The sequence below is a fragment of the Balaenoptera ricei genome, chromosome 5 (genome assembly GCF_028023285.1).
Source record: "Balaenoptera ricei isolate mBalRic1 chromosome 5, mBalRic1.hap2, whole genome shotgun sequence".
Classification (NCBI taxonomy): domain Eukaryota; kingdom Metazoa; phylum Chordata; class Mammalia; order Artiodactyla; family Balaenopteridae; genus Balaenoptera; species Balaenoptera ricei.
Window position 1 is genome coordinate 109290923 of NC_082643.1, and position 18367 is coordinate 109309289.

At 37.4% G+C, this 18367-nt stretch overlaps 1 protein-coding gene across 1 annotated transcript in view; it reads left to right on the forward strand.

Annotated features, from left to right (window-relative positions):
- ARHGEF38 (Rho guanine nucleotide exchange factor 38) overlaps positions 1-18367 on the forward strand; it is a 164889-nt gene that overhangs the window by 128508 nt on the left and 18014 nt on the right. The window contains exons 6-10 of the mRNA XM_059924208.1: positions 510-709; positions 3572-3705; positions 8922-9026; positions 11153-11275; positions 14049-14360. Coding sequence (XP_059780191.1) covers positions 510-709; positions 3572-3705; positions 8922-9026; positions 11153-11275; positions 14049-14360 — 874 coding nt within the window. The remainder of the gene's footprint in view (positions 1-509; positions 710-3571; positions 3706-8921; positions 9027-11152; positions 11276-14048; positions 14361-18367) is intronic.

Genomic DNA, 18367 nt, shown 5'->3' on the forward strand with positions numbered 1-18367 from the left:
TTTGGGGAGTGTGATAGAACCTCTGAAACACTATAAATTCAACTTCTCAATTTGGTAGAAGAAAGAGGACAAATTATGTTTAGATTTTTAAATGATGAGCTTATTCTCCTCACTTAATATTCACAAAAATACCATCAGGAAAACGCATTTTTATTCATTGTCATGGGAAAATGCAGTCTAGAATTGTTTCCCACTATTATTATAAAGCCTGTTATTAAAAAAACTGTTAGGTGGAACATGGTTGGAAATCATGCTTTGAGTCCTTTCAGGTGGACAAATATACTTATTTTCTTTTAAATTTTGTTTAGTAGTAGGATCTTTCAGCCTTGCTTCTTTTTTGCCATCCATTGCCCTTGCTTTCATTTAGAAACTGAACATAGCCAAATGGAAGGGGAAAAGGGTGAAAAAACAGTTTCAGGATTAATCATAAAAAAACAAAATCACAAAAATAAAAAGAAGGTAATAAGACAAATGTTTGTGAAACAGATATTAATTTATCTCTATTGCAGAGGCAAACCAAACTTACTGGACATGGGCTCTTTGATGATCAAACCAATTCAGAGAGTGATGAAGTACCCCCTATTACTGCGTGAACTCCGGAATTCCACCCCTCCCTCTCACCCAGACTTTAGAGCACTAGAGGATGCCTTTGCTGCAGTGAAAGATATTAATGTAAACATAAACGAACTTAAAAGACGGAAGGATTTAGGTAAGAGGAGATATGATCAATTGGGGGTCTTCCAGCGTTGTAATATTCTGTTCATGTTTCGGAGAATCAGAATGTCTCAGTAGTTACAGCAGTTGCAGTGATAATGATCATTTGATATTTAAAGTTAGAGGCTAGGGAGGAGAGGATGGTTTTGCCTTGCCAGCTAGCTTCAGGAGAAGATCATGAGGCAAAAGATTGACAACCTTTTATTGAACAGCCCTATACTCAACCTCTTTTGACCACTGCATGCCCGATGACATACTGTGGGCTGAAGACACCCATAGCATATGATCCTCCTGTTCTTGGCGTTATGCATGGTAGGAAGGAGGCATGGCCTGGTAGCTGGGAGCAGTGAAAAGCTAGAGCTGAAAAGGGGTGGTGAGAAGGGCAGATACAGGTAATATGGCCCAGCTAACACATCAGGCTTATTTGGTTCTGGAACACAAAGAATGGGTATTTTTTGGCAATTAATTGCTCCACTGAAGGGAGAAAGTATATTTCTTTCTCAAATTAACTAATTATTGTTAACTATTTGTTAGCTAAGATGTAAAGTTCACCTCTAAAGTAGAATGTAGGTTTCAAAACAGGAGGCACAATTAGATGGTTCCTATCATCTAATATGTAGTAGTGCATTGGGATAGACCATGGGTCCTCTCTCAGTGTGATTTGTGTCCATAAGTTCTTGATTGGCTTTGTACTTCTAACGTTAAATCTCAATTCAACAGTTAAAGCAATGGTAGGACTGTGGAGCTAATTGGTCCAACCACTTCGTTTATTTTTATTGTTTGTATTTTCTAATTTTTTATTTTAAAAATTGTATATATTTGTATTAATAAATTGTAACTATAAAGAAAAGTGAAAGTTGTAGAGTGAAAGACACCATAAACAAAATGAAAAGATAGCCCGTAGACAAAGGATTACTATCTAGAATATATAATTATTGATATTAAATCAGTAAAAACATTCTAATACAAAAAAGTTAATAATAAAAATGAGCAATTCACAGAAAGACCAGTAAGTTTTTAAATGCTAAGATTCACTAATCATCAGGGAAATGCAAATTAAAATCACAATGACAAAGTGTTCCCAGCCTACCAGATTGGCAATAAGATTTTTAGTGGAGAATGTTAAGTGCTGAATCTCAGTTTGCAGGTGAGAATGTAAATTAGAATCACCACTTGGGAGAACAATTTGACAATACCTATTAAATTGAAGATACACATACCCAAGATGCAGAAAATCAGTTTCTAGATATTTGAGAAACTAGCTCATATGCTCGTGGAGAGGTATACTAGTAACTAGCATTGTCCGTAAGAGCAAAAGAAAAAAAAAGGAAAAAAAAAAAAAGAAACAAGCAGACAAAGAAATGGATAGTGGCTTGCATATTAATCCAGATAATGGATAAACTGTGTTTTATACACTATGATACCATGAAAACACAAAATTAATTAAAGTACATGTATCAATTAGACAGATCTCGAAAACACAATGTTGAGTTTTTTAAAAAGTAAATTAGCAAGTGACAGAAGAATGAATGCAATATGGTACCATTTTTACAAGGATTGAAAATAATACTATACACTGTATGACTACATACCTACAAAGTAAAGGCGTGAAAATAGATACAGATATAATAAACCTCATAATTTTGGATCACAGATCCCTTTAGGGATCAAAGATGGGGCTCCGAGAAGTTTCAATTGTTATGTGATTTTTTTAAATAAAAAGATTGGAAACAAGGCAAAATGTTAAGATTTGACAAAGCTGGGAGATGGACAATAGCTGTAATATTATTTTAACTTTTCTGTTTGCTTAAACTTAAAATTTCAAAGTTTTAAAGAGGAAAATTTTTTCTACTCCCATGATTCCAGTTTGCATAGCTAACACTTTAGTAAGTTCTCTTCAGAATTTCTATGTCTTTTTTTCTATTTTTTTCTTCTTTTTCCTTCTTTCCTTCCTTTTGCAAATGGTACTACAATTTGCTGGGGCTTTTTAAAAACTTAATTTTATATCATGAACATTCTTCAGGTTAATACGGTCTTCTTTTTCATGGTTCCATAGTATCCCATTCATGAGTGTATCATAATTTATTAAACCAGACCTCCATGAGTAAACTTTTAGATTGTTTCCAACATTCTGCTCTTAGAAAAAAACGCTATAGCAAACAAAAGTTTGTATGCCTCATTATGGAAAACAGATTCTCTACACGGACTTCCTGGTCATAGACTATAAATATTTTCACTTTTATAAGACTCTGCCAAATTGTTCTCTACAAAAACTATATTGATTTAATCCATGTCAACAGCGTATAAGAATGCTCCTGTCTCCACACCATTACCCAAACAGAATGTTAGGAATATTTAACATTTTGAACAATATGAGAGGTGAAAATCATGTTAAAGATAAAAAAGTACACCTCAGAGAGGTCACTCACCTTACCCCAAATCTCTCAGCTGGTAGAGAGACCACCCTGGGATGGATCCGAGGTCTTCTTATGTTGGCTGCAGTTGTCTTTCCATTAGTTAGGTCTTGATGCTTCATTCTAGAGACCCCAGATAACAAGTGTATTGTCTGAGAAGAGAGAGTTTTTTCCAGTATCAGGAATTTCTTTAATGTGCGAGGTAAATGAACCTTGGGCTTTGAGGAGCTCAAGTCCTAGGACAGTTTCTGAAGGTCACTGGGGTGGGCGTCTGGAGCTGTGACTGGGCGGAGGGGCTGGAGCATATTGCATCGGTACCGGAGGTCCGAAAATCATACAGAGCGGTATCTTAAATTTAAATATTAATCTTGAATACTTTGGATGGAACACACACTTTCTGTGCCTCACATGTTCAGATATGTTATTGCATTCTTCCGTTTCAGTTCTAAAATACAAGAAGAACGATGAGGATGAATCACTTAAAGATAAATTGTCTAAACTAAATATTCATTCAATTAGCAAGAAATCAAAAAGAGTGACAAATCATCTAAAGATTCTGACCAGAGGAGAATCACAGGTAATTTTTCTTCTTGGGCCACATACATTTTCCTGGGGAACACGAATGCTGACGTTTTTGTGAGATTTTGTTTTATCGTTATCAGAGCTGTTTCTAGAACACACTGAGAATCGAGGTAATTGCCCTCGATGCTGTTCCTTTCTCCCTCTCTCTCTCTCTCCCCCTCCGTTTTGCGGGATATTGAGTGGGGGTTGTTCTGACACTGTCTTAGCTATGGTGCTTCCATTCAGGAGGAGGACAAAGGAGAGGTAAAGAAATAAGAACAGGGATCAACAAGGGATGCCCCAGGAGTTCTGACACCATCAAATAGCACATACTCTCACCTAAGGCAATGCCCTCCTTTCATCCCTGTCTTATTTCTGCTTTTTAAAAAACCTCATTTCTTTTAGTTCCCTTGATGGTCATCTTATATTTATTTCACCTATGAAAATAATGTTTAGGTGCATACCTTAGCATGACTTTTCCTACCTGTTATCACTTTCCTCTTCCCCTACCCCCAGGTGCACATTATATCACTGGGTAACTCTTTGGTGTTAGCTGTTTAGCCTGGCTTGAACCATTTGCATCTCACCCCTAATAAAGAGTGAATGGATTAGCAAAGGCTCTCCAACTTTAATGTGTATAAGAATCACCTGAGGAGCTTGCTAAAACAGATTCCAGGGTTCTACCTGGTTCAAAGGTGCAACCTAGACGTCTGTATTTTTACAGAGACTACAGGTATTTTTAAGCTAATAGATCTGGAAATAAGTGATCAATGGAACACACTTTGAGAATCACAAGATAATAAGTTCATGGCCCAGAGGTGGTAATACAGTGGGCTTCTAACCAAAAGTAAGCAGAACAATTCTTAAGACACTATATAGTACTTTTGCCCCCCTCTTGTGCGTGATTTCATCCTTTGTTATGTTAACATCTCTAACAAAGGCTTTTACTTTGAACTAGATGCAACTGGTTCAGCTCTGCTTTTAGACAGCTCTTCCTATCTACCTTACCCTTTGGCTGCTGTGGTCTTTTGGCTTTTCATTAAGTCTTTCCTGCTTTTGGACCACTAATCTAGAAGTGGCCTCTTCCTCCTCTGAATGCCTAACACAGTGTATCTCAGTCTTGGCACTGTTAATATTTGCAGGAGTCATCACAGAAATTAAGAGCAAAGTTTCTGAAGTCATTCAGATCTGGGTTTGAATCTCACTTCTGCCACTTAACAAATATTTGTCTTTGGGCACATAACTTAAATTCAATGTAATCATCTGTAAATTGGGATATATAGTAGGACCTAACACATGAAGTGGTTGTGAGGATTCAGTGAAATGACGCTTATAAAGAAAGGACTTAACACAGTGTAAGCATTCAATATATTGGCTATCATCATCATCATTATTTTATATTGTATATAAAATATTGTTATTTACCTTTTAATGTGCGGACTTCTTACTTCCCACGTGGATAAAAACTTCTTTATGCATGGTGTATTAATCGTATCTTCTACTTTCTGTATTTTATGATGTTTTGACATCTTAAAAAAGCTTCCTGGCTGAAGAAAGACACCGCTTGTAGGGCTAGCCCACTCTTATAGAGGGCAAAGGACTCAGCTGGAATCACTTCTTTCATTTGCAAACCAACCAATCCTGGGTCTATAGCCCCAACCAGCTCCTTATCTAACTCTCACACGTGAAGCCAATATTCCCTGCCCTAAATCCTGCCAAGGCCAGGTACCAGCCAACCAGAGACTACCTCCAGAGCCCAAAGCCTGCTGGAATTACTCAAACTGGCTAGTCCTAAACATTTTACCCTGCCCCAGCTCTTTCTATGGGATTTCTCACAGAAACTCCAATAAAGGCTCTGGCCTTGACTTTTCCCTTGCTCCTTTCTGCCAAATGACCAGAACTTAGTGATTCCCCTGTGGCCCTGCATGACCCCCTATCTAGGACCTGTGAGTATAATAAGTTCTTCCAAGCTTCTCTCTTTTCCTCCTGTGGCTGTACTGTCTGTACCATACCATACCCAGGATGGATATTCTTAGAACACATGGCTTGTATGATTCTTGTACTTATTTGTTGATATACTTCTAGGGGCTCACTGGGCCTATTGCATAGAGGAGGTAACTCCAGGCTCCTCTTCTCAATGTAGAACTATAACGTGGGAAGCTTGGGACATTTATGGTGTGTGGTCATAGATCAGGAAAAGGAAAATCCAGACGTTTCAACTAAAGACTACAGTAATAAAATTGAATTGGGAATTCATTCGAAGAAGAGACTGTAGCCTCCATGGGCATGTGTAAATGTAGTCTAAACAATTCTCCCCTACTCTTTGGGATATTGCTTCTGACCCAAGTCAATACTACTGAGGAACAATAGGCACGTCTTAATTCTGAGCAGGCTCTTGTAGAAGCTGTTACAGTCTTTAATGTACTTATCATCAGCTTCTGATATTTTTCAATTGTGAACTAAAAGTGAATTGTAGTTAAAGTCGCCTGAAGGGATATTAATTAGATTTTTTCCCCTTAATCTTTCGAGAGGATGTCCTGTCAGCAATGAAGCATTTCACTGTTAATCAGAAAATCAGCTGCATAGGCTGGACTGTAGAAAAGATAAATCTCAAATCAGTCAATTTTGCACTTGTCAGCAGCTCAAGTGAAATATTTGGTGGAGTTAGGGTATAAAACTATTACCCAAGAGGAAGATTCTATTCCATTCATCACACATGTATTGAACTCTTACTCGACACTGTTAGAGATTGCAAATGCAGAGAGATTCTAAATTCAGATGGTTTGGGTTGGAATCCTGGACCTAACTATTAACATGGGTAAGTTTCTTTAACTTTCTATATTAGTTAGGGTAAAGGCCATGCTGCTGTCACAAAGAGATTCCAAAACATAGCAGCTTAAGTCAGATAGTCATTTATTTCTCTCTCTTAAAATAGTTCAGATGGGCTGTGCTGCACAAGATCTTTCAGGAACCCAGTTTTCCCCAGTTTTGCGCTGCGATGTTTCCTAAACATATGGTCTTCATCTGCCTCACTGAAGCTGGGTCACTGCCATGTCTTCATTCAAAGTCCCAAGGGAAATGTTCTAAGGCTAAGATTCAGAAATGAAACATATCACTTTCACTCACAACTTATTTGCCCAAACCCAGTTACAAAGGCAGAGCCAGCTGCAAGGGAGTCTGGAAAGGGTTGTCTCTAGCAGGACAGCCGTGTCCACCTTAAACTAGAGGTGCAGGTACCATTGGTAGAAGGTCAATAGCAGGAATGTTCACAATCTCTGCCACACCTCCTGGAACTTCTGTTCCTTTATCTCTAAAATGGGATTTATCATAGCATCTAACCCATAGGGTTGTATGAGAATTAAAATGAGAAAATGGAAGACAGGTTTTTAGCACAAGTGTCCAGAACATAGTTAGTGTTTAATAAATGTTAGTGATTATTATATTAAGAAAAAATACTTCATCTCCAATGTTTGCAATCCATCAGTGGAGAAAATTACTTAAATCATTAGTGTTGTAAGAGCACATAGGAGGGTACAATTAATTTTATGAAGTGGAAAGAATAGGAACTAGAGGGAGGATTTGTAGCAGGGGTGGCAGTTGAGCAAGTCCGTAAAAAAAAAATCAGGATTTTGCAGGGCAGAAAAGGGACAGCAGCATATTCCAACAAAATAAAGCAACAAGAGAAGGCTTGGCAATAAAGAAGTAGAACTAGGCAGTATTTTTCATCGTGTGATCCTTGAACCTCTTACTTTAGCATCATGTGGGTCTCGGCCAAGATATACAAAGTAAAATAGTTGGTCCTTGAAAACAGCTTTTTAAAAACTCTGCCCAGCATACTGTTATATGCCTCAAACTGGGTCAGAGCATAGAGATGCTAAGGCAGAGGGTGATGAATTTTGTGTGGATTACAAAGAACTATGCTGCCTGTTTAATGAAAAGCTTTCTAGATAAATAATATTAAGGGGTTTTAAACTACTAAAGTAAAATGTCACCATAGTCTATGCATTCAGTTCTAAGGTCAACCACCTTAAATTAACAAATGTAGGAACTGAGAACAGCTACGGTTATTAGCCAGTACCAAACTAAAGAATACACAAAATATTCCACAAAACAGATGTGTGTTCACACAGATTTTGCCAACACAAAGCTGGTTCTGATATTTTGTAGCCTTTTTGAACACCAAGAAATACCTCTCATCATTGATAGAATAATGTGTCTTCCTAGAAGTTGCCACAAGCATATAAAAAAAGCATATTTTTCTGAATGCTAGTAGGTATACATGTAAGATAACGAAAAAATAACTGAACACATGTGATCACTATCTTAACTCTGCAGAGTTTTCCTAACAGAAGAACAGTTTTTGTTAAGATTTTTCATCATCTTTCAAATTTGAGTTGATAAAGAATTATCATTATTTCTTTAGCCAAGACCCTAAGAATATTTTCTAAATAACCACTGTGAAATAAATTGGGATGAGTCATATCAGCAAAACAATAAATTCTAATCAATAGATCAAATTTTTATTTTAACTTAATTTTTCATTTTAATTTTATTAATTATTTTATAGAGCCACAAATGCAGTGTCATTTGAGTACACACATAATACATGCTATTAAAAACTGCAGAGAAAAGTTTTACATCCCACAGCTACCGTGACATAGGTGAAGCAATGTGAAAACTGAACAGCAAATTAAGCGGCACCATGAGGTTTTGTTATACTATTTGAACATCAGTTGTGCCATGTGCTGGACACAGAAAGTTCTGTGTTAAGACAGTCAGCGTAAGACATAGAGAATGGACTTGAGGACACAGGGAAGGGGGAAGGGTAAGCTGGGTTGAAGTGAGAGAGTGGCATGGACAGATATACACTACCAAATGTAAAATAGATAGCTAGTGGGAAGCAGCTGCAGAGCACAGGGAGATCAGCTCGGTGCTTTGTGACCACCTAGAGGGGTGGGATAGGGAGGGTGGGAGGGAGACTCAGGAGGGCAGAGATATGGGGATATATGTGTATGTATAGCTGATTCACTCTGTTATAAAGCAGAAACTTAACACACCATTGTAAAGCAATTATACTCCAATAAAGATGTTAAAAAAAAGAGAACATAGCATGAAATGTTTTCATCTCAACAAGGAGTTTTTTGTAATGTGCTGGGCCAGTACGGTTTGTGATTTTTTTAAGTACCAGATTCCTCTGAGTTATAAAAATAAATAATTTCATCTATATTTTAGGTGAAAGACAATACCTTTAATAGAGAAGAAAAACTATTTAGATCTTTAGAAAAGACTGTGCGGCACTGTGTGAAGAACATTTCATTCTGTCTTCAACACGTACAGGTGGGTAAGGCACAACCGTTTTCAATGTTTCCACAAAAAGGTCTTGATGTCTCTGGTTATTATGAAGAGTAAATGTGACTGTTCATCATTTATATGATGACGCTTATTGTATCAAGTTTGGGAGGCTGCAAGCTGCTGGTGAAGGAAGCCAATATAAAGACTTGGGTTTTGCTCTTTGTTCCCTTACCTCTTCCATCCTTCCCCCAATCCAAATTGCCATATGGTGGGGCATTTGTTCATATGATTGCCACGTAGGGCTGGACCATCAGCATGTTTTCTTTGTAAAAGAGATGCGTTAATTAACACAAAACGGCAGACAAGGCAGAAATGTGATTTGTTTGATTATACTAACATTATCTCTTTCCAGTACCTGAAACACCTATTTGCAAATTTAAGAGTAGACCTGAAAGAAAAAAGAAAATCAAAAGGAGACATAACATAAAATTAGAGGAGTTAAAAAGTTAAAAGTGCATAATATAAATGCCCTAAAACCCACAAAAACCCGCATGTGCATCTTAAATTTAGCTGTAGGCTACCTATCAGCCAACCCAAAAAGGGGTATATGATCACACAATTCTAAGACAAACCAAACACCTCTATTTATTTTATAACCAGTGTTTTGTAATGCCCCCTTTACAGTTCTGAATGAAATTCATAGATAATTTAACCTTAGGTAGGTAGGTATACATAAAAGAAAATCAATATCAAGGAAAACATGTTCTAACAAAATATCATAAACTACAATATGCAAATATCCCCACACAATCAGAGTAGAAGACAAAAACACCTCCACAAATTTCCAGTCCCCTAGGTTTTCCTGCCCTTGTTGAGAATCACTGACTTCTTAGACAAACCAGCTGGAGTACAGTATAATTATATTCAGTAGAAAGACCAGTCAGGAGTTTCTTCTGATGGATCTCATAAAGGGGACATAGTGTCCTTAACAACATCCTGACAATGGTCACGACTATGAGACATGGAATGTGAGTAGAATTACATGTAAGTTAGTTAATAAATTGTTCCTTTCTATTTTCCAGTTTTTCTCTTGGATGTCTGTTTTGGAAGATGTTTGCATTCTTTGATAGACTATCACACCAACAGAAGATTAAGTTGACAGGCATAGTGATTTGGAGACAAGGTTCTATGTCACATAACCAACAAGCCACATTCTTTTCTTATTTATTAACTGATGCAAAGGCTGATTTTGCAGTCAGGTTTGCTAATCTCTTCCGAAAGCACTGCCTTCTGTGAAAGGAAAACCAAAACATAGCTATAACATACAGAGGGCAGTGAGAACCCTGTCCCTGATACACTTTTCAGGGAGTCAGTGCCTCTTGGGAATATCTACAGAAAAGTCTTCCATTTCCACTAATTGATTCAGAAAAAGTATGAGCATGTTCTCTTAAAGAGAAGATTAAATTCATTAAAGACAACTAAAGACATAAGTCAAAGAAGAGTGATTTTTAAAATAAGAGATCTGTAAGAATTGAATGATGAAGAATGGCCAAAGAGGGAATTTAAGATGGACTCCACTTAATAAAAGAGGGTGTCAAGGGACAGGACAGGAATTAAGACGCAGACGTAGAGAAGAGACTTGAGGACACGGGGAGGGGGAAGGGTAAGCTGGGATGAAGTGAGAGAGTATCATTGACATATATACACTACCAAATGTAAAATAGATAGCTAGTGGGAAGCAGCCGCATAGCACAGGGAGATCAGCTCCGTGTTTTGTGACCACCTAGAGGGGTGGGATAGGGAGGGGGGAGGGAAACTCAAGAGGGAGGGGATATGGGGATATATGTATACATATAGCTGATTCACTTTGTTATACAGCAGAAACTAACACACCATTGTAAAGCAATTATACTCCAATAAAGATGTTAAAAAAAAAAAAAGAGGATGTCATACCTACAGAACAGTATGAGAAAGTGACATGGGGGAAAAGTAAGGAAATAGATTGTTATAGGTAACCTGATTGTACAAAGTGTTCATAAAATTTTTTCCTTCCTTTTTTTCTTTTTCTCTCAGTGGTAATAGTTATGTTGATGAAGTGCACTTTTGGGATACATTTAATTGTACTCACTTCAGAACTTTGCCCTTTTGGTAACTTTGTTCTTGGGTTTCAGGATGCCATGCCTTTAGCTCTGCAGAGTGTAATGGAGCTCCAAGAGATTTCACACAACAAAGATGAGGAGGAGAGGGGCTATTCAGAGGCTCCAAGTAATGCCCCAAATCCCTCTGATGACTTTGTAAGTTATTTATACCCGCAGATGAATGTAAATGAAATAGTAGGGTTAAGAGAAAAGCTGCTTTTCATTTATTTTTTTGGAGTTAAAAATAAAACATGCACTAAAGCAAATACTAATGTTAAAATCAGTAGATTTAAACAGGAGATTTTTTTATCACTAAATATTTTGAAATGGATTAGTGAGGATTTTACTATAATCAAAATTTAAGAGGGCTCCAGACTGTGTTTCTAGGGTAGTCAGTGTCTGTGCAGCTTTTAAAATCAATATTTAGTTTAAGTCTGCATACGGTGTATCAGGGATTTATTAAGTTAGAAAGATGTGATTTTCTTAGAAGAGTCTCTGGAAATACCTAGAGTTTTTACATGAGGAGCAAAGATACTTTCTGAGGATGTGACTTTTATTAACATATTATTCACTGGATAGTAAGGCCTTCCTATTCAGAAAGTGCTTTATTTGAGTCATATATTATGTCTTCTGTTCTGTGGTAAAATATTTGTTTTCTGAGAGTTCTGTAAAATATACAGAATCATAAAACATAGATTGGGAATCATTAAAAACATGCTTGAGCCAAGAAAGTATTTGGGTGGCGAACCAGTCCAAGTAATACTAACTTAAATTTAGTATCTTGTGTTCCACAGGTATTATTATTTCATAGTAGTATTTCAAGTATTATATAAAAGATATAATAGACTCCATCATCTTGAAGATCCTTGAAACTGGCATTTTTGTAATGGTATTATTGGCATTTGGGGTCAGACAAATCTTCATTGAGTGACCCTTGTGTTGGAGGACGTTTAGCTTTCCTACCAGGCTCTAAATCCCAGTAACGTCCCCCATCTCATATTTCCAAATCCTGGGAAGGGATACTGCAACAGTGCCCACTCCAGTAGAAAAATACCCAGAAGCATCTAGCTTTCCTGGCACTGGGGAATGGAAAGTCACGATTACATCTGGACTAACATGGTAGATTAGATGGATGAGAGGAAGGAAGGGAGAGAGAGAAAGGAGAAAGTCAGTTTTTACAACATGTTAAATAGAAAAAGTGTGCCTAGTTCTTTATATGTTTTCTGGGCTTAATTACAGTAAGCACATTTTAGAAAAGTTCTTAAGGGTTTGCTCTCTAGCTTAATTCTGACATTAGTTAAGGTAATAACTATTTCTTGAACACCATGAAGAGTATGGTATATAGCTTCTCCTTCATCAAGCATGCCCCAGAACTTGACAGAATGAAGAAAGGTGTCCTTCCCTACCTTGCATAAAACCACAGGATGATAAATTATGCTAAATTAAAATAATTATCAGAAAGCTCAATATAAAAGTACCTTTTTATGATACGGTATATTGAACTCTTTTTAAAAATCAAATATTAAGAGCTCGAATCTATCTAAAGGCAGAGCAATTATTTTTATCTAATCATGAGAGGTACCTATCTACACATTTTGTATAGCACAGAATATTAGAATAAAATCCAATTCTTATTCGTTCCAACCATAATTCCCAGGTACAGATGAACTGGTTCATGTCTGTGGGTCATAGGACTTATATATTGTAATTATATTGTAATTTTGTAATTAGATTACCTGTAGAATTCAAGTATGTCACAAACACAGTAATTTATCCCAGAACAGTAAACAGATTCCTTGCTTAGTTGAAGGACTCATTAAATAGTCTGCAGGTATATAATGATTATTTTATAAGCTAGACATCAAATTTAATCTGTGTTGACTATTGCTGGTGCCAATAAGAGATTGGTCTCCCTCCTCTTCTAGATTTCCCATGAGTTCAGACAAAGTTACTAGAGGTCACTTAATTAATACAAGCTGCTGCTCAGATGCTGATTCCCTAGAACATCTTTCAGGGTACGAAAGAGAAAACTACTTCCAAATTGCCATAACATAATCATGACACCCAAGCATATATGATAAATTTGGGCAGTCAGCAAATGTAAGATACTAGTATACTTCAGAATAGAGGGGAGGAAAGAGAAATAGAAGAAATTAAATCTAGGGTGCTCAGTTGCTGGCATGGAGTTAGGCATTAATACAATGTTCATTTTCAATGACTCAGACCTAAAAATATAACAATTTAGGACACAGAATCAGCATCAGCTTAATCCTTCAAAGTATTTAAAGAGGAAGCAATAACTCTCTGGTCATTTCTATAAGAGGAACAAAATACCCGTAATAAGGGGGGACTATCTGTATAGGGGATAGGATTCCACTACCAAAATCAGCCACCAGGGTAGCCAGGGAATTGGGGTAGATGTGGGAGGAATAAGATACAGCCTCTCCTAAGACCAATTGTCTTCCTTTTATTACTAGCAAAGGAAGGGAATGATATGTGAATAACTTATGCAGTCTTGGTAGTCAAAGGTGGAGATTACCCCCTAGCCCATGTTCTGGAGAAGCTCCAGTTGGCTCTGGGATGAGAAAGAAGGGGAAGGGGAAAGTGTTGAGGGAAGTGACCCCACTGACAAAACCAACGGCTGTAGAGAGAAGGGTGGAGCATAGTTTGGGTGTGCAGGTTTCAACTTTTGTATTCTTCTTCCTGTTCACTCTTGAGGTTCAACGTTAGGGTCTAGAGTTGCTGTTTTAAGTCCCTGAACAGGTTTAGCTAGACAAAAAAATGATCCCATGCTCTTTCAACTTGTCTAGATACTTTCCTGCCTTCCTTTGTGTTCCTGCAGGGAGGAAGGAAGCCTACTGATAACAACTCCAGATGTGGTATTGGGTGTTCCTCCTTCTGTGATGGGATTGTTTTGCTCTTTTGGCAGGCAGCTCATTTACAGAAGCTTGTCCTGATGCCCCTGTCAGCCCTGCGGTCCCTATTCCCAGGGCCCCAGAAGCTAATCCAGAAACGCTATGACAAACTTCTGGACTACAACAGCCACCTGCAGCGGGTGGCAGCGGATGAGTCGGACTTGGCCAAAAGGGAATATGAGGCCCTCAACGCCCAGCTTGTGCAAGAGCTCCACGTGTTCAACCGGGCCGCGCGGAAGATTCTGTTGAACTGCCTGTGCAGTTTCATCACCCTCCTCAGGGACCTGATGCTCGTGGCCCAGAGGGTTTATTCCACGGTGGTGCCGGTAAGCACAGCGCCCGCACTTGGCTACCTTGGCCTACGGAATCTGTCAGAAAGCACACCGTGCAAAGCAGCCTGTTCATAGCGTGCCCGAGTGTGGTGCATGCGTGTGGTTTCTATGTTAGCTGAAGCCAGTCAGAGAATGTTCTGGTCCTCATCCCTCTTCTCCACAGGAAGGTGAAATCAATTTTCCTAGTGCTGCTGTGCTGTGACTTATACACTTGGAGCTCTTTTTGGAAATTCCTTTTCAAACACCAAACATCTTTCAGCTTTGCTCCCCTCATTGAGGGAACCAATGTAGCTCCATCTGCCTGATGCTATGTTGAAGCTTATCAACTTATATTTTGTATTCTCTTCCCATTCAACCGTTTTTAAATGTTAACCATGACTGAGACATGGATCCAAAATAAGGTCATCTCAGTGTAATGACAGAAATAGGATATCAGTCAAACCAGTCTTTGTTTTGCTTTTGTTTTCCTCCAAGGAAGAGAAGCCTGATGTGCATGTGGAAAAAAAAAAAAAAAAAGAAATATATATATATGTATAAATATATGTATATATCTTAGCTTTCCATTAGGGTATGATTTTAGAACTATTTTCTTTTTTTTTTAAAGATTTATTTATTATTTATTTATTTATTTATTTTTTGGCTGCCTTGGGTCTTAGTTGCAGTACACGGGATCTTCGTTGAGGCATGCAGGATCTTTTGCTGCAGCGCGTGGGCTCTTTGTTGTGGTGCGCGGGCTTCTCTCTAGCTGTGACGTGCAGGTTTTCTCTTCTGTAGTTGTGGCACGTGGGCTCTGTAGTTTGTGGTACGTGGGCTCTCTCGCTGAGGCACCCAGAGCTCAGTAGTTGTGGCGCGTGGGCTTAGTTGCCCTGCGGCATGTGGGATCTTAGTTCCCTGACCAGGGATTGAACCTGCATCCCCTGTATTGTAAGGCGGATTCTTTACCAGGGAAGTCCTTATAATTATTTTCTGAAGAGGAAGAAAGATATTTACAACCTAATATCAATTTTTAAAAAATCAGCTTCATTTCTTGGCCCTTCATTTCAAGTGTATTACTTATCATTCAGCTCGTGTGATATTTAATGGACAACATTTGGAGGAAAATTAATTGTCCCTACTTTACTATTTACTGTATATTTAATTAACTTTTAACTTATCCTCTGAATTAAATTAAGTTGAATAAAGAGGTGCTACATTTACTTGGCTCAAAAGGAAGAACTATATAAAAATAAGTAAGCAGTCCCATACTCATTGTCTCCAAACCACTCCAACTCCTGCTCTCATCCCCACTGATATTAGTTCATTTTTATATACTTAGAGTTTCTTTGTGCCATTAAACATAAATGCAAATATATATTTTTGTTTCCTACACAAACTAGCAAAGTATAGTACCATTCTGCAACTTGCTTTTAACATGCATGTCAGTACATAGAGAGCTTCCTCATTTCTTTTACAGCTGTATATTAGTCCACTGCATAGTTGTACAATAGTGTGTAATCAGCCTCATTTTTTTGGTAACAACTTTATTGAGATATAATTCACATACTATACACTCCACCCATTTAAAATGTACAACTCAATGTTTTTTGTATATTCGTAAGAGTTGTGAAACCCATCACCACAATCAATTTTTAGAATATTGTCATCACCCCCAAAAGAAACTCTGTACCATTAGCAGTGACTCCACATTTCCCCCTAACCTCCCCAGTCCCAGACAACCACCAATCTACTTTCTGTCTCTACATATATGCTTATTCTGGACATGTGGCATAAATAGAATTATACAACATGTGGTTCTTTGTGAGTGTCTTCTTTCACTTAGCATAATGTTTTCAAGTTCCATCCATGTTGCAGTGTGTTTCAGAACTTAATTCTTTTTATTGCCAAATAATATTACATTGTATGGATATGTCACATTTTATTTGTCCATTCATCAGTTGATGAACATTTAGGTTATTTCCACTTTTTGGCTATTATGAACAATGCTGCTATGAACATTCAAGTTCTTAGTGGATGTATGTTTCCATTTCTCTTGGGTATATACCTAGGAGTGGAATTGCTGGATCATATGGTAACTCTATGTTAACCTTTTGAATAACTGCCAGTCTGTTTTTCAAAGTGTCTGCACTATTTTACATTCTCAACAGCAATGATTGAGGGGTCCAATTTCCTCACATCTGTCTTTTTTATTATGGCTATCTTAGTGGGTATGAAGTGATATCTCATGTGGTTTTCATTTGCATTTCTCTGATCAGTCCCCTATTTTTAAACTTTTAAAGTTGAAGTGTAACTTAAAAGATTATATACAGTAAAATAAAAGAAGGAGCCTTAAAACACCCAGTCTTCAAAGGGACAAGGGGAAGGAGTAGCTATAGGAATGTGTAGAGAGAGCTAAGTGAAAAGGTTTACCTGACAGGATCTGTGACTATCAGTCAATACTACAGAAAGCAATAAATACTAAAGAAATTTATTGGGAAATAAATATCCTTACCTCACTTTCCTCCCTTATTCTGATTTCCTATGGGTGCTTCTCATTGCAAGAACCCATCTGGAAAACAGAGTGCAAGGAAGCTGTTGATACACTCTATACTGGTCAGCCTTCCAGAGCACAGAGCAGGATGGAAATGGAAAAAGAATAAATTTGGAAAAACAAAAGATATTCAGCACACAAAGTGAATGCTGGTTAGAGCTCAGCAATACAACTCTATGATTATTTTTTCTTTTATGTATAGTTTTTCTGTTTTTCTTAAAGTTAATAATTGTGTTTGTCTTTTATCAGCTTAATTTTCATTTGCCTAACTTTATCTGCCAGTTTGACTAGATCACTTCTTAAGACATTCAGATGTGTGATATATTCTATTAATTGTGTCTTCTTGCAGAAATCTCTCAGAGAACTGGTTATCCTTTTTATCTCATAATTAACTGTAATCCTGGGATTACACTTCATCATCATTCTGGGGAATCCCTTTACCTCTCTTCTGTGTGGGATCTCACATTTCCTTATCCCATGTTGACCTTTTTTCTTGCTTTCTGCCTTTATTTGGGGGAGCAAATTTTTGAGTAGTTTCTTAAGAAAGGAAAATTGGAAGGTTAATATTTTGACACCTCAAATATCAGAAAATGTCTTTATACAATCATCATATTTAATTGATAGTTTGGCTAGGTGTAAAATTTTAAGTTGTTCTTTCTGAATTTGAAAGCATTCCATTGTTCCATTGTCTTCTAGCTTCCACTGTTTCTGTTGAGAACTCTGGGTGCATTTTGGTTCTTGATTCTTTGTATCAAGAATCTTGATACAAGATTCAAAAGAAATTTAATGATGATGAACCTTGGTGTGTCAGATGCTTTGTGGGATCCTTTCAACCTGAAAATTTATGTCTTCCACTTCTAGAAACTTTGAACATTTCATTGATGATTTTTCTCTCTTCCCTTTCTCTTTTCTCTCTTTCTGAAATTCCTGGTTGTTCCTCTAATCTTATATCTTTTTCCACTTATTTTCTATCTCTTTATTGCTTTGCTCTACTTCCTAAGAAAATTTCCTACTTAATCTTCAAACCCATCTTTTGATTTATTCTTATTTCTGTTCCCATGATTTCAATTTTTGAAAGTTCTTTTTGGCTTTCTTAAGATGAAAACAGTTTGCTTTTATTTTTATAAGACTCTTTCTTTCTTGTTATAGTTATGCCTTAAATGTCTGATATACTTGATCATTCACCACTGATAAAGAGTTGAGGACTAATTGGCAGCATTGAGCACCTAGATAGGCATTGAAAATTCTAAGCATCCACTACTGTGTAGAGCAATTTGACTGCAATTTCATTTGGGAACTCCTGATGATAGCACCATTAGGTCTTTCCTCTTAGGCTGGTCAGAGTCTCCAGAGATGTCCCTTCAAGTTTTCTGCCTAAAGGGTAATGGTTGACTGCTAGGCCTGGTTGGCAGGGTCTCTGAGTCCAGTCTATATCCACTCACTTAATTACCCTCTTTCTAACATGGGTTCCCCA